We start from the raw sequence: 17,185 nt of genomic DNA on the forward strand, positions 1-17,185 counted from the left end.
ACTGTAAATTATAAACAACAGCAATGCCCAATGCCGAATACTTTGGAATGCTTGCAATGTACAAATATTCAAAAGCGCATTACAAACATGAACTCATTTAGACTTTACAGCAACTATGATATAGGCATTATTTTTATCTCCATTGTGAATGTGAAACTCTGAAGAGACGAGGATGTAACTTTTCAAATATCATAAGTTGAAAGTGGTAAGGCTAGGTTTTGATTCCAGCTGTTCTGATTCCACAGCTAATGGTCTTAAACTCTATTATATATTAAGCTTTAGACGAAAAAATAAACCACTTTGACAATTATATAGGTACTTACAAGAAGACAACGAATTCATTTTATAACGTTTAGTAAATGAATGTGAATAACTTAAACTACTCAACATCTGGGCAATGTAAAACTCAGTTTCTACTTTTTATTTCACGTGGTATATAATGTATGAGTCCTGCAGCTACATGAAAAGGAGAATGTCTTTTTTACTTTTTTTCAGTATTACAGTTTTGTTTTATGAAGTTGGTGTGACAATGGGATATCTTCCACAGGGGACAGGAGCTTTCCTGGAGATTTATTTTATAATATTAGCAAAGGTTATTAAAATGAATTTAGGCCTGGTTTATCTAACAGAAATTAATTCTCTTCTGCTAGTTGTAAATTATTTTCCATCCTGCAAAATAGATTCTAATATCTGTTATGAGTAAATTGTCCCAAACTTATTCTTAATATTGTAATTTTTTTATTAACAGTGTTTCCCCAAAAGTACTATTGGCATTTTAGCTATGACAATGTTTTGTTGTGTGAAACTTCCCTGAGCACTAGATATCCTACAGGATATCTAAATTTCCTAAAGATTAAATGCCACAAGGCATCATTATGGCAATAAAAAATAAGTGTCCAAATAGAGAGAAAATAACAAAAAAGATGTTTACATTGTTGAAAATGAGCAACAAGTTCATCTGTTTAATAATATTACTCTCTCCTATCATACATTTTCAAAACTTTCCATAATTAAACATTAAGAATGTCACCTAATATTTTTAAGTGGCCGTTTAAGAAGCAATAACGTCTGTTTGAGAACTACTGTACTCAAATATGAATTGAAATTTTCACAAGAATAAATAATGCATAGGAGCAATACAGCATACTTTATATAGAGAGATATTATACTAAATTATTTTGAAAAGTAATGACCTATTTACTTACTGACTCATCTAATCAATATTTGGGGCAGCAGTGATGAAATTCATTTAACTTTGATTCAGCATGAGTATTATTATACAATTATTTGAAAATAACACTATATGGAAATTAGTTACTGTTGAATACTTATGAAGGAAATTTAATTATGAACCTAGTAAACATTAAATAATCAAAGTCTTACACAATTAAGTGTTAAGTTCCTAATAGTGAAACCATTTAAATTCCAATTATTATTGTTCCACATTGCCTATATTTAATAGCTAGTTACTAATTTGAGGCTCATATCAGATAACAAAGAAATAACTCTATGTTTGTCCCTTATACTTTCACAATGCTTTGTTAGATCTTCGTCTCTCTATCTTTCAATAATATCGGAGTCAGATTCTATAGCATTTTGAGTCTATTTGATTTAGAACCTATTTCATTATTAATATTTTAAAGTACAGCTTAAACTAACAGAAAAAAGGAAAATAATAAATTACCTAAATCTGAAATGAATTCATTACTTCTCATTATAAATGAAATAAAAACGATAAAGGAATATTTTATGTTGCTTTATGCAAGAACATAGTTAACATAGGTGAAATTGATAAATTCCAACAAAATGCAAATTACCAAAACTGACTCAAGAATAAACAGAAAATCTTAACATAGTTAAAACAGTGAAGAAATGAACTTGTAATGAAAAATCTCCTCACCAAGTAAAGCCCACACCCAGGTGGCTTCACTGAGGAATTCTATCAAATATTTAAGGAACAAATAATATCATTTTCTTCAGTCTCTTTCAGAAATAGAGGAGGAAGCACTTACCGTCTAATCCTATGTACCTTGATACCAAAACTGATTAAAAATCACAAAAGCCAAAATCACTGACTATTATTTCTTATAAACGTAAGTACAAACACTCCTTAACAAAATATTAGCGATTTAATCCCAGCAGCAAGTTATACAGATAATACATTATGACCTAGGGACACAAGGTTGATTTAACATCCAAGAACAATCTCCACATTAATGCAAGGAAGAACATAATGTTATAAGGCTATCTCAGTAGATTTGGAATTTGCATTTGACAAAACCCTAGTCCATTCATGATAAAAACTCTCAAGAAACAATAAATAAAAGGCAGCTTCCTCAACCTGATAAAGTATGCCTAGAGGCCAACGAATATGGTTTCTAATTTTTTTTCTTTTTTCAATTGACTTGTCTGATTGCCAAGAGCCCATATGGTAGGCAAGTTTCTATAATGGCTCCCAATGATCCCCACCTCCTGATATTCACACCCTCATGTAACTCTTTTCCTTTAAGTATGGCCTGAATCTAGTGGCTTGCTTCCAATAAAGAGAATGTGGGAAAAGAGGAGATGTCATTTCTGACATTAAGTTATAAAAAGCTGACTTTCGTCTTGCTGGCACTTTCTCTTTCTCTTGCTCATTTTGATCATGCCAGCTGCCATGTTACAAACTGCTCTATGGAGATGCTCCTGTGGCTGGAAACTGAGGGCAGCTTCGGATCAAACAGCAGTGTGGAATAGTTGCTTGCCCAACAGCCTACAGCACACTGAATCTTGCTATCAACCACTGAGTCAACTTAATTGCAGTCTTATAAGAGAAACCTTAGAGACCAAAGATTCACCATAAATGGATTCCTAACTCTCCTAACTGTAAAATAATACATGTTGTTTAAACTACCAAATTTGTAACATAGCATAGGTAACTAATACCTCATACATAAAGAGTAGGTTTTTCTTCTAAGTTCTTGCATTCTTCCTCCCCAAGAATTGAAGACCTGTTCATGAATAGCAGTGTAGTACCTGAGAACATCTTTCAAAGAAATGTTGCTGTCTTTCCACCCTTAAAATCTAAATATGATCCACTTCCGATTACCAGTATTATGCTCCACCTATTTTTACGATATTTGTGACTTCATCTTCTATTTATGTGCCATCCTCCACCCCATTTATAATTAAGATTGCCTTATTCAAGGGCACCATATTGAGAGTGCCATATGCTGCCTGCATCATTGAACATATTTGCCAGGAAGTCTTATTCCTTCCCACACTCTGCCCTGATTTTGAAGGTCTACATTGGTTCATACATCTTGTGTGTCTGAACTAATTCTCATCACTCAATCACCCCAAGACAGGACCTGTGATGGCACCATTGAGCACAAGGTGAAAAACACATAGTTTGCATATCATAATTACCACGTATGTTTTTGTTCATCAGTTCCCAACTGAGGTATTGAGAAATTATTGATAATGAGGCTGTATTTTTTCAACATTTCAAAAAGTCTGGCATATTAGATATTACATATCATTTCATTATAAGGTTGGTTGACACATCATTTTGAAATTATATCAACTAAGTGTGCTATTATGTTATCAAATTGTCACTCTGATTAATTAAACAAAGTTATTTAATAAATATTGCTTAAATAAGAGTATGATATCAGGTAGACAAACTCTTTTAATGTACAAGGGAAATTATCAAAAAAGATCCTTCACAATTAAGTTATTAGGAACTCTTACTGTAGCTTGAGATCCTGGTAGTTCACATTTATTGAGCATAGATAGAAATCTACCTAGCTATACCACTGTTATGTACATAATGTTACATACATATTTTTCTATTCTGAGTCTCTGTTTTTTCTGTCTAAAATGCAAATTTCTATTGAATTTTGATGTGTAAGCCATCTAATAAGCTTAAATATAGATAGATAATAAATATATATTTCACTTCAACTATATGTACTTGCAAATAAAAATAGTCTTTTTTACTATGTTATTATTTATCTATGCAATGGAAATTACTTTGATAATCGTTACCACTAACTTTTTTGTTTTGTTTTGTTTTGAGACAGAGTCTCACTCTGTCACCCAGGCTGGAGTGCAGTGGCATGACCTCGGCTCACTGCAACCTCCGCCTCCCGAATAGCTGGGATTATAGGCGCCCGCCACAATATTCAGCTAATTTTTGTGTTTTTAGTAGATACAAGGTTTCACCATGTTGGCCAGGCTGGTCTCGAACTCCTGACCTCAAGTGATCCTCCTGCTTTGGCCTCCCAAAGTGCTGGGATTGCAGGCATGAGCCACCATGCCCAGCTTACCACTAACATTTTCAAGTTAAGATTTTAACTGACACATACAATTGTATGTATTTACCATGTACAATACACTGTTTTGAAGTATATATACATTGTAGAATGAGCAACTCTAGCTAATTAATATACGCCTACCTCACATAGTTATAATTTTTGTAGAAACATTTTATATCCACTCTGTCAGAATTTTTCAGGAATACAAGATATTAACTATAGTCACCATGTTGTGCAATAGATCTCTTGAATTAATTTCTCCTATCTAAGTGAAATGTTTTCATTACTTGACCAACATCTCCCAATCACACCCCCTAAATTATTTAAAATAAATAAATGAAGCATGGTGAATACGTTCCCTGTGAAATTGTTGTCAGTCTCATCCACAGAGTGTGTTTTGGAATGAGAGACTCCAGGCCGTTGGTCCGAGCCTGGTCATCGTTAGCTGTGTGACACTGAGCTACAGACAAAATATCTCTCAGAGTCCATTCCTCATGCCTACAGTGTGAACAAGAATATTCACTTTGCAGGTTCATTGAAAGGATCAGATGAGTTAATGCATAGAAAGCTATTAATATAGTTTATTACTTTATTCTATTGTTAGTTAATGTTATTCTAGAAAAATTAGGTACTCACTTCTCATATGTTCTGATAATATCATTCCCATAGCTGACTATTTGGCATATAAGCCGAAAAAAAAAAAAAATTCAGAAGATTCTGCCAGAAAAATCTATATATTTTTTTTTTTTAAATTCTTCATGACCCTATTGTGGTCAGTCCTAACCTTTTTCAACCCCTCTCTGAAGTCTATATGACCGTTCACTTAAATCTAATTTCCCTGGAATTCAGCATAATTTGCATAGTTATTACTTACCAAAATTTACAAATCTGGTCAACTTATAACTACTACTAAATTGTAATGCCCTTAAGAATAGATATCATTCCTAATCAGTTTTCTCCTAACCCACAACAAATAATGTTTTGCTCATAGATAGTACTCTATACAGGCAATACCAAAATATGCATGAATTTATGTTGAATCTGAATTATAGGTACCCATCTTGAAATTTGATTTTCTGTACATATGAGGATAATATTACTTTATGTGAAATTTTAAAAAGTTACAACATAAAATGGCTCTATATAGAAGATAAACTTAAAAATTAATTACCTAACAACTTAATCACAACTCATAATGATACAACTGTATGTAAACTTTTTTCCATTATAGCAATTAGTAAGGGAACTCACTGCTTTTTTTTAACTGATTCCACAATAAATGGGACCAATTCACTGCCATTTTGATAACTAATAGGACCAAGAAAAGCATTGTCTCTGTTATCATCTTTTTATTTTATAATCATATAAAATATATTCTAATGATTTAGTGAAGTTATGTTTAGTTATATCTATTTATTTATTCACTTTCTTTTTCCTTTTGTTAATTTTGTTTTTCTTTTTTGAGACGGGGTCTCAGTATGTTGGTCAGACTGGTCTTGAACTCCTGGCCTCAAGTGATCCTCCCACCTCAGCCTCTTGAGTAGCTGGGACTACAGTTGCAAGCCATCCTGTCTGGCTAGTTATCTTTAATTAATGACATTTGTTAAAGTAACACAAAACTCCTAGAAACATTTGCCTGTTGAAACTTTCTGATAATTTGAATGAAGTAAAGTTTGGAGTCTCTGTCTCATTGAAAATACTCAAGGTTAATATAATAAAAACAGCAAAGCAGTAATACATAAAAGAATTATTAGAAGTTTAATAAAGTTATTTGGCCCTCCATCTATAGAAACACTGATTAATGACTGCTTTTTAATAAATTGGAAGTTGTTCAATCACCGTGCCATTTCATTTCACCTGAGAGTTTTTATAAAAGGGTCAGAGCCAAAACATATGCTAGTTCAATGTGCAATAAGGTCTACTTAAGCAATTTCATTCTTCTTGGCAGAGCAACTGTGGGCTATTCATTTCTCATTTATTCACGATGATGATATTCCCTGCTCAGCTGGCTAGTGTGATCAATGAAGACAGTCTTAGGCATTAGGATATGAATAAAGTTTACTTTTAAGCTGTGCATTCACACAAAATAAAAACCTATGATTACCTACTCTTCTTATAGAATCTTTAATTACCACATGATAGTGTTTAGCCTCTTTATTTTTCATACAGATATATAGTCTTTGTCATACCCGATTTCCTTTATGGTTCTAATATCTTTACATTGGCCACTGAGTAGATACGTGAATTAACCAGAAGTCCATTTTAGGAATATTAGTTTGGTATCACTCTTAGATAGTGCATATATTGTGTTAATTTGTCTAAGTCTCAGTTCTGCCTATGACCCAGTGAGGAGCAACATAACTTAGCCTCCATACCCTGTGGATTCCTAATTTTCATTTAGGTAAAAACTCTAGCCAGCAGGTGGCAGTGTGACAGAGCCCGCATATGAACCAATCATACTGATAACTAACAAATTAGGATTCTAAGATCTAAACTTTCAGGGACTAATAATACTTGCTTCCACTATAAAGGTTCATACTTCCTTCCATTTTCTAAATTGTTGAAGCTCAAGGCTCTGAAAGGAGACACTAGACCTTATTGTTATAAGTGTCTTCAATACCATAATTGCTTTGATAGCCCAAGGAGCCATTGGAAAGAAAGAGACCTGCCACAGCTACAGTAGAAGCAATCAATAAACTATCTGAGACATCCATCTAGAGTGAAGGCACACAAGCCTACTATCCCTACATCAAGAAAATATGCACCTGATTTGTGTGTGTATGAATAGGAAGGTTTAGGTTAGATTAGTTTTCTACTGAATAATCTTTTATTATGGACAACATGTTTATGATAAGTAGAAGTTATTGAATGACCCCTGGTCAGTTGTCATTTATTGTATCCCCACCATTGGTGTGAAAGTAACATGGTTCACAGAAGTCTTCTATTCTGTAACTTAGACAACTCATTTTCACCATATTTCTCAAAGATCTTAGAAAACAAAAGTGGATTTTTAAAATTATGATATATTTTAGCTGTCCCCAAATTCTGCATAAATGAAATAAATGAAAGCATGAAATGAATGAGGAAAACATATGTAACTATAACAGAATGTGGTATGGGAGGGGAGATAGATGCCAGGTATGAAAGGAGACTTGGGGAAAACAGAGAGAATAAGGATGGGAGCCCTTCAAGAAGGGGAGACTGTCATTCTCTTCTCCCTGTAATATGACTGATTGGTAGCTAACTCACTGATCATCCCAAGCCTAACTGCCCAAAGAGGGCAGATATGAACAAAGACGGCAAGGCAGAGGAAACCTGCAATATAGCGGCAACCTATAATGCACCTGTTTTAACGTCATAAAGATGAGTGAATTTCCCATGGTCAACTGGACACAGGAGAAAGGAGCTAAAATTGAGAAATCGTGCTATTGATTTACCGAAAAAGGCTGCCTGCTAAGCAAGGGGGCTCTAGAATTAAGAAGTTATAAGGTCTACCACTGGTTCCCATGTCAGATTCCTATGTGGAGGGGACACCCAGAGCCCCCAACAGCAAATAATTCACAAAATTACATGAGAATTAGCATTTTAACAACTGTCTTTACTGCCATTCCATTTTAGCCCTAAAAACAGTGGGAACCAAGCCAGGCATGGTGGTTCACTCCTGTAATCTCAGCACTTTGGGAGGCTGAGGCAAGTGGATCACCTAAAGTTGGGAGTTCCAGACCAGCCTGGCCAAGGTGGTGAAACACTGTCTCTACTAAAAATACAAAAATTAGCCAGGCGCGATGGTACATGCCTGTAATACCAGCTGCTTGGCGGGTTGAGGCAGGAGAATCACTTGAACCCAGAAGGTGGAGGTTTCAGTGAGCCGAGATAACACCACTGCACTCCAGTCTGGGTGACAGAGCAAGACTATGTCTCAAAAAAAAAAAACCAAAAAAGTGGCAACCAATGGAGCACTATATTGGCACTATATTCATAGAGATTTATGCATTTTTAAAATTTTCCTCTTTACTTTCTATTGCAAGAAACTGGAGAATCAATAGCCCCACCCCCAAGGAATGAAAGTTCTGATTATGTCTTTGAGTTCTTCAGATATCTGTTCCCATGTATCAGCAGACATCAAAATGTAGTTGCTTTTAATAAATGTGAAATATTGTAAAATTGTGACAAATAATTTTTCATATTTATTACAATTTTGTGGGTAAGAATTTGGGCAGGATTTGACTGGGTTAATATTCCACTTCACATGGCATTGATGAAGTTTACATTGTGGTATTCCACTAGCACAGTGGACTGGACTAGAGGCTCCAAGACAGCATCATTCACATTTCCAGAACACTGGGAGGTATGGTTGGAAGGCAGAGCTGAGCTGGAATTGTCAACCTGAGCACCGCAACGTGGCCTCTCTAGTATGGCAGCCTCTGGGTAGTCAGACTTCTTACATGACACTTTGGAACTCTAAGTGTTCCAATGAGCAAGGCGGAAGCTGCATGATCTTTCATGTTAGACTTACTTTTAATAATCAAAATAAACTAAAAGTAATGGGATCAGCTAAAGATATCACGAAGATGTGGGAACGGGTATCTGACTATTCATGTTTGTACAGAGTTGTTGAAGACAAACAAAACTGTTTCATGTTTGCATCCCCACTGAGTTGGACTGATCAAAACCCTTCAGCAGAAATGCTCACAGCTATTTCCTGCATGGAAAGTTGGAATTAGCTGCTAAAGTGTTACAAATTTGCACCAGATGCACAAAATAAAAGAGGAAGGAAGCAAATGGAAGAGATTCAGTTGAGATTTTTTCCAAACTTTTCAAGAGACCATAACTAAAAGGAATGGGGAGCTGCACTTTTGTTAAAAACAATTATCTCAAGAGCCAAACGTCACCGCTGTCACCCTGATCCATTACTTGAGAAAGTTGTGATAATAACCTTGATTGTTCTGCCAAACAAATAAAGCCTATAATCACTCTCAGTCTAGAGGATTCTCTTCTGAACCAAGCAGAAACCAACTCAACAAATAATTCCTAATAATAATAAACATTTAGAGCCACTCCTTGAAGAATTGCAGTTGAAACTCCTGTATATTCCACAGTGATAGTCATCAAAAATAAATTTGAATAAAGGGAGAGGAAGGGAAGATGTATGAGTTTTTAAATACTCTCTTCAATGTCAGAAAATATTTCAGAATGGGTGATTTTACATGATAATTATTTCCCCTTGCCTGGCCCTGTGAAATACTCACTGATATGTAAAAGGAACCTACGTGGAAGAGAAATTAAAACTCGGGTGAATTTTTGACGGCAAAGCATAGAACAAGATGAGGTCACACAATGAAATGCACTACTAGATATTCATGCAATCCTGCAAACAGGACTCATTGGCAGCTGTCACAGTTTCTCTGGACTTATGCTGTGAGGAAAAGGAACAGGTTTCTGAGTTTCCCCGCGAGACCACTCAGCTGTCAGTCCAAAAATGAAAAACATCTCAGCAGGGACTCGTTTAAGAGTCTTAAATCCAAAGAACTGCAGTATAACATTGATTCTGTCCATGCCATACTTACTAACTTTACTTGCAATTATGGAGAAATTATACTGCGCAGTGCTTTCTCTGTCTAGTAATTCATTAGTGGCGATGGTTCCTTCATTTCCATCTATCGTAAAGTAGCTGTCCCCATCACTCTTCCAATCTATGAAGTACCTGTATATGAAAAGAGTAGATGCAAATGTGCAATGATTACACATTAATCATAATGGTACTTAGGCTAACTTGACACAGTTCCTTATTTTTCTCCCTGTAGCTATTACCCACCTTGCAATAAAGAAGATTGTAAATGACAGCTTCTTTATTGCAAAGTCAGTATGCTCAAGGGGAAACTGGAAATAATAAAAGATTTAGTACTCCTGTTGTTCATATTATTTTAGGGTCTTGACACCTTGAAAGCTCAGCAGAGACTAAAATTCCGAAGCTGACCATGAGTTTCCTTAACCTGCTGAATATTAAAATTTTTTCAAGCAGTAAAAAATTCCTTAACAGTGGCTCTGACTGTGTAAATAGGGTTGAGAGAAGCACCTGGAGACAACTACAAAGAACCCAGGCCAAAACAGAGGTAGAATCTTCGTTTCCAGAGATAGAAAAATAACATCATGGAAACAAACGGTAAATTTTTTAACTGACAATTTGGTAATTATACAAAAATATTTCCTCAAACACATATAAAAGGGTCATGGCTGTTTTATTTTGTTATGTATTTTGTTGTTTCATTGTTGTTTTACTACATATCAGGTCAACATTAAAAAAACAGTGACTTTGGATAATGATGTCTCTTTATCTTGTTTATTATGTGACATATTTGATAATAATGGATGCTGCCCTATGTGAAGCAACTGGACTAAAAATTCCAAGAAAATGAATAGCAAAATAGAAAATGCATGTATTTAAATCTTTAAGTAACGGTAGATATATGGATCGATATTATGTGAAATTCTTTTTCCAACATGTGTTTTCAATCATAGCAATCATTAACATTTTTAAATAGGACCATTTGATAGACGTTATTCTCAATGCTTACACATTGAGAATAAAAAATGTCTGAAGAATAGTATTATTAACATATTTTACATATGAGAAAACAGAAAGCATAGAGACATGAAGGAATTTGTCCAAATTAACATAGTTAGAAAGTTTTAGATTGATGTTTGAACCAGGTCATCAGTGTTTCCCATGTAATTATCATTACACAGTCTTACCAATTTTAAATATAACATTTTATGGGAAATGATTTTGCTAATCAAAAGGCACAGTACTCAAAATATTTGTCACCATTTTATTCTAGCCTGGAACCAAAGAGAGGTCATTTCAAACAATGGCTGAAAGCAGATGGCATCATTGTTAGTCAGCCCTTTGGAATCACCACTCCAAAGAAAGTGTTCATTGTGAAAAGTCAGTAAAGGGATGTGTATCTCAGCATAAAAAACTATTTATTTTGACAAGCTGATTATTTGAAACTGTAGCAGTTTGTATGTTATTTCAGTTCTAGATCACTTGCATTTACAAGTGAAATATATCTGAAATATATCATTCCACACTAGTCTATATCTGTTAGTACAGTTATACCTCATTTTATGGCTCTTCACTTTATTGTATTTCACTCCTATTGCCGTTTTTATAATATCTTGCAAGCTTAGTAAACATATTTAATTTTTTTAGTTCATTCAGCCTAATGCTGAAGTGGAATTTGCAATACATAGATTAACCACCACTGAGATGCAACGAAATGTAGCATGAAGCACAGTATAGACAGAATTAGGGTGATATACATTTTATTAACTTACCATGTGCAATTAGTTTAGGGATCTTTCATTCCAATATCTATTCTCCTTATGTTCTATAAAATTTGGAAAATAATACTTCCCTAATAGTGTAACCATGAATGTTGTTATAAAAATGAAATAAGATAAAGTATATGTTGCATAGGGATAGAGTCATGTGTATCAGCGTGTCAGTTTGTGTGTGTGTCCTTTTCCCCCTTTCTCCCTCTCTCCTTTCATATTATTTTGTATTACTTCCCAGATAAAAACTCTTCCTTACCCACACATTTTCTTATCTGGCATCAAGTCGTGGCACACATAACCTTCAACTTTCTAGTACTTGAACTACGAAGCTCCCACACAAACTCGTAAAGTACAAACCATAAACACAAATATGCAGGCTCTATTTCACACAATGGTGCGTCTGTTTGGCTGTCATTCGCTACTTTCTGGTATCTAATTTTTATCTCTGTCAACTTGTGAGACTTGGAAAGCTCCTTTCTCTCCATAATATCCTCCAACAAAGCTCTATATCTTCTGGAACACGGCTGAAACCCATTTGAACAGTTTCTACTCAGCTAAGCATCTTCAGCATCTTCTCATAGTTAGCCTAATATTAGCTCCTGGCATCTTCCCAGTGCTCTGTCTGTATGTGACTGACTAAAACCTGTGCCTGACTAAAGCACAAATATTTTCTATTGTGATATAATATACAGTATAACAACTGAGAGACATTGATAAGAAAAGACCATCAATGAACTTGCAATGAAACCATTCCTACATTTTCTGGACTGTTTCGGAAAAGATATGGCCCAGTTCTTAAAGGCATAGAAATTTTGAGGAGTTCCAACCTCACAGAGTGAACCATCGCGTTGCTGCTGTCGTGTTGCAACAGTCTACTTACAATCTAAGGATAAAATATTATTGGAATTGCAACTAATCACAACGGTATAACATGAACTGTGTAATTTGGCCTAACAGATGAGTTTCAATGAGCAGAAGACTTAAACGGAAAGTATGTATGACTCATCTCATACTTATTTGGTGAGTAGATGGGATTTAAGTGAAAAAACAATTATATGATTATAATCTGTATATAATAAAATAAACCCTAGTTCATACAATTATGTACAGTGATTGTTGCTAAAAAAAAAAAGGTTTTAACATTTGAATAGAAATCAGAAATTAAAAGATTAACCTAGTCTGTGCAGGCCATTTGAGAGAGTATGGTTTTATTCCTATACTGTAAATTAGTTTTCAGAAACGCCTTTAAAATTTTTATTCTATTTATTAGGTAAGCATTTCCCTTAAAATTGCACTTTTCAATTTGCTTAATAACTTTCTCACACCATCAGTGGAAACGCTAACTTTGACCCTGTCCCAGTTCTCAACTACATGTGTGAAAAGAACTTGATGGTATAAAATTACTCTGAAAGTATTACACCTCATTGTTTAACAATAAAAATATGGTAATAATGATACAGGTCAAGATAGAAAATGTTATTTTGTTAAGATAATGATAGTAGATCAAAACGTCTTTACTCTTATCTCTTCTTAGTTGCCAATGTTTTTTTTTTTTTTTTTGTCTTTTGGAAGACAATTAAAGAAAGTAAATTCAGTTCAATTCATTTTAACAAACATTTTACTGAGCACCTCAGCCACCTGCAACAATATGTCAGTTGTAATTTCTCCATCAGCAATCACAAATAAATCCCACTATGTTCCTCTCAAACTTTTTAAACTACCAGTTCCTACTTTCCTATCAGTTTCTCTTTTTTCTTATCTTCCTCCTCATTTTTACTTTCCCCTTACTAGACTTAAAAGTTGTATCTTAAATGGTTTAGATGGTTTCTATTGCTTGTTTTAAATGTTTGATGAGAAACTAAATATTTACAAAAGTATAATTATTTAATAAAAGTAAGTCTTCTGTCTTTAAACTTCCCATTTGTACACACGCAATATGATTAAAATAGATCTCTAAAGAAGAAGAAATATACCATAATCTACATAATGTTGAAATTATAATTGTTATATTTGTATTTTCCTCCAAGTTGCTTAAGCTTTCCTCTGCCTTTTTTTTTTTTTTTTTTTTTGGGAACAGTCATACACAGTCTTCTCACTCTGTATTTTCTTACGGATCTGCAAGTTAACTTCAAACTCTCTTCTACTCTGCCATTCTGTTGGTTATCTGACCAACATATTTTGTCTTTAACTCAGAGCAAAAATAACTTTATCTTTGACAAGAACTTCTTCTGCCCCCAAAGCTTTACGCCTGTCCTTTAGTTTGCAGACACCTTGAAGCAGCTTGCTCTAATAGGAAGAAAATGAGGTTTAGACAAATAATGATTAAATCCAGGCTCTGTACTTAATAGCTTTAAACATCCTGAGTCTCAGTTTTATCAGATAATAAAAAATGCAGACTGTAATACCTGACTAAATAAGTAAAGAATGTGTGCGGTAAACGTTGGTATCTTCTGCTTAGAAGTATCTTTGACTCTAGATCTTCAGAAGTCCCTTATTTTGGACTTGGATGTCAGATCATTTCATTTTTTTTTCCTCCCATTCATGTCACAGAACTTTCCTAATTTACTCAGAAATCAAAGGCACCTTTTTGCTTTGCTCATGTTCTCCCCATAAAGACTTGCCAAATCCCTCTAGACAGCATCTATTACTTCCTTCTTACAAAACTGTACCAATTTTTAAACTTTACTTACTACATATTTGAATTGGTGTTAACAGTTTCTCTCAAATGAGAATAGCAAAAAAACTATTTTGTGTTGTTCATTATAGAGTGAGTTTCTTTCAAGTATGAAGAGTTCCTTACTGAATATATTGTTCTACTCATAATACAGTGCACTTATATGTGTGAATTGAATTATTTTATCTGACTTTTCTTATTGATAATGTCCTGGTCATATTTCAAGCATGGAATACCTTAATTTACATTTTTGAATATTCAAACATATTTATCCTGAAGTCCTTTTGAGAGAGCTTCATTACAACTATTTTGTTGAACTAAGGCCAATGCCTGTTATCCCAGGTCACCACTGGATTTATTTACTCTTCTTAGGTCATGGCCAAATGGCTCTGAAGAACGGCGCCATTTTACGTAGAGTTGCTTACCATTTGAAACCCAAATATAGACATCACATTTAAAAGAAAGCTTTTATTTTCCTCCTTTTCCTTCTACCTAAGCTCGCATTTCCTGCTTGTGATTAGTCTACTGTTTAGCTAATTTGCACTCTGAAAATTACTTCTATTCTCTTAACTGAATGCTCTGGAACAGCTTATGAAATGGATTCATTTCTCTTATTTCCTATTGATCACTGATTATTACAGTATTTTTCAAGAAGAGCATTTTTTATATTTATTGTTTATACATTAAAATAACTATTTTCATATATAAATAATGTACAGAATCTCAAATACATGTGACATAGGGGCTATTCTACAAAATAAATTATAGAGAGAAGAAAAAGAGCTATGACATTTGTACTTTTATAGTATACTCTCTCAGCACTTGTAGGCAAAGCAACAAAACTGAATTTCTAGCAGGCAAAAGTTAAACCCAAATAGTCCAGGTCAGTAATATAGAATATGTAAACTACAAAGGCAAAGACATTCTCTCATTTGGGGTAGTTACAAAGAGCATAACAGGACGGCACAAAAATAATTCATATCCGGCCGGGCACGGTGGCTCACACCTGTAATCCCAGCACTTTGGGAGGCTGAGACGGGTGGGTCATGAGGTCAGGAGATCGAGACCATCGTGGCTAACATGGTGAAACCCCATCTCTACTAAAAATACAAAAAATTAGCCGGGCATGATGGCGGGCGCCTGTAGTCCCAGCTACTCGGAGAGGCTGAGGCAGGAGAATGGCATGAACCCGGGAGGCGGAGCTTGCAGTGAGCCGAGATCACACCACTGCACTCCAGCCTGGGCGACAGAGCGAGACTCCGTCTCAAAACAAAAGTTCATATTCTAACAAATATCTGGACACTTTAGTCATAGAGATTCCTTTAGGTGTATCAATAGAATAATGTAAAATCTATTTGAAAATTAAAGCAAATTCATCATTGGCTATTTCGTTGAAATCGTCCTATCCTCCTAAAAATTGGAGTTGTAGATCTGTGTCACAAACCCATTGAGTTTGGTCAACTCTAAACACTTGGTTATGCCGAAATTGTGTAAGAATTTTGTAGTTCTCCAGAAAAATAAAAGGAACTTAGTCTCATGTAATAAGGTATAATATGGTGATTTTTTATAGGCAGAAAGAAATATTAATAAAACAACTATACATTTTGAGTTTTGTGTGTCCAGCCTGATCAATGTCACTATTGTCATAATCCAATTTAACATTTTTTCAGGTTTAATTAGGTTGTTGTACTTACCTTTAAACATATGTAAAGTATATATAATACTTTCAGGTATATAGTAGGGTCCATAGCTAACATAGTTTAAAATACCAAACATCATATATTTTTACTGCTTTGTGTTAACATTCCAGCCACTTTGCTTAATTTTAATTTTATTTTCATCAATTGTAGAATTACAAAGCAACTAAAAAATTCAGGTTAGCATTTCAATTAAATTTAAGTAGCAGAGTGATTAGTAGTATGACCTTTGAAATTTGGCAGCCTTTGTTAAAATCATTTTCTTATTCTTTCTGAAGACATAATATGATCTTGGGCCTCAGCGTCCCGCTCTGTCAACTAATGTCAGCTTCAATGTTTAAACAAATCTGAGCAATGTGTTAAGCTCAGTACCCAGCACAATTTAGCTGTTACAATGTTACTATATGTAGATAATCAGTTGCTACTGACATAAATAAAAGTGAAGGTGTTTATCTTGGTACATGTTATTTACAATACTTCCTTGTATATTGACTGTCAGTGAGTTGGTCATTTGAAGAGGAAGCAAAATAACTTTATTTATAGAGAAACATGTAGTTCTCCATCATTTATTATATAACAACAAATTCTGAAGGGATATATTCTTAACTATTCAGTTGTTGGAAATTTGGAGGGAATGCTATTTTTTTTCCAATGCAAACAAAATAAGCGTGTATGCTAGTAAAGTTGCCAACTTTGTTTAATATTGTCAATGACAGATAGAATTCCATTCTAAAGAGCAGATTCACATAGACCAATAACTTGATAACAGCATGTCTAAAGCATATATACTCAACTGTCTCACTGGGGATAGATTTTGCTGAGTTTGTGTGCAATGGCTACCCAAAGAGATTAAGGAGAGATTAAAGATAGGCAAATTAAGTTATTGATAAATTTTAAGATTCAGAACACATATAAAGAAATTTGAAGATGTGGTCTACCAAAACTCAACTCTTCTCAGTTCTATTTCTTCCATTAAAATAGCTACTCACCCTCTATTTTATCTCCTTCATCCTAGACTTCTGCCATCTTGGATAGCAGAAGGGTATGTATATTTTATCACTTATAAATCACTTCTCGTGAATAGGAACAGCTCCGGTCTCCAGCTCCCAGCCTGAGCGACACAGAAGACGGGTGATTTCTGCATTTCTGCTTGAGGTACCGGTTTCATCTCACTAGGG

At 34.4% G+C, this 17,185-nt stretch overlaps 1 protein-coding gene across 3 annotated transcripts in view; it reads right to left on the reverse strand.

The window, feature by feature from the left end:
* Positions 1–17,185, reverse strand: part of CDH12 (cadherin 12) — a 1,061,064-nt gene that overhangs the window by 15,523 nt on the left and 1,028,356 nt on the right. For all 3 annotated transcript variants that reach the window (XM_032135477.2, XM_032135479.2, XM_058430114.1), the window contains one exon: positions 9,866–10,002. In XM_032135477.2, coding sequence (XP_031991368.1) covers positions 9,866–10,002 — 137 coding nt within the window. The remainder of the gene's footprint in view (positions 1–9,865; positions 10,003–17,185) is intronic.

This window comes from Hylobates moloch, unplaced genomic scaffold, assembly GCF_009828535.3.
Source record: "Hylobates moloch isolate HMO894 unplaced genomic scaffold, HMol_V3 SCAFFOLD_17, whole genome shotgun sequence".
NCBI classification, from domain to species: domain Eukaryota; kingdom Metazoa; phylum Chordata; class Mammalia; order Primates; family Hylobatidae; genus Hylobates; species Hylobates moloch.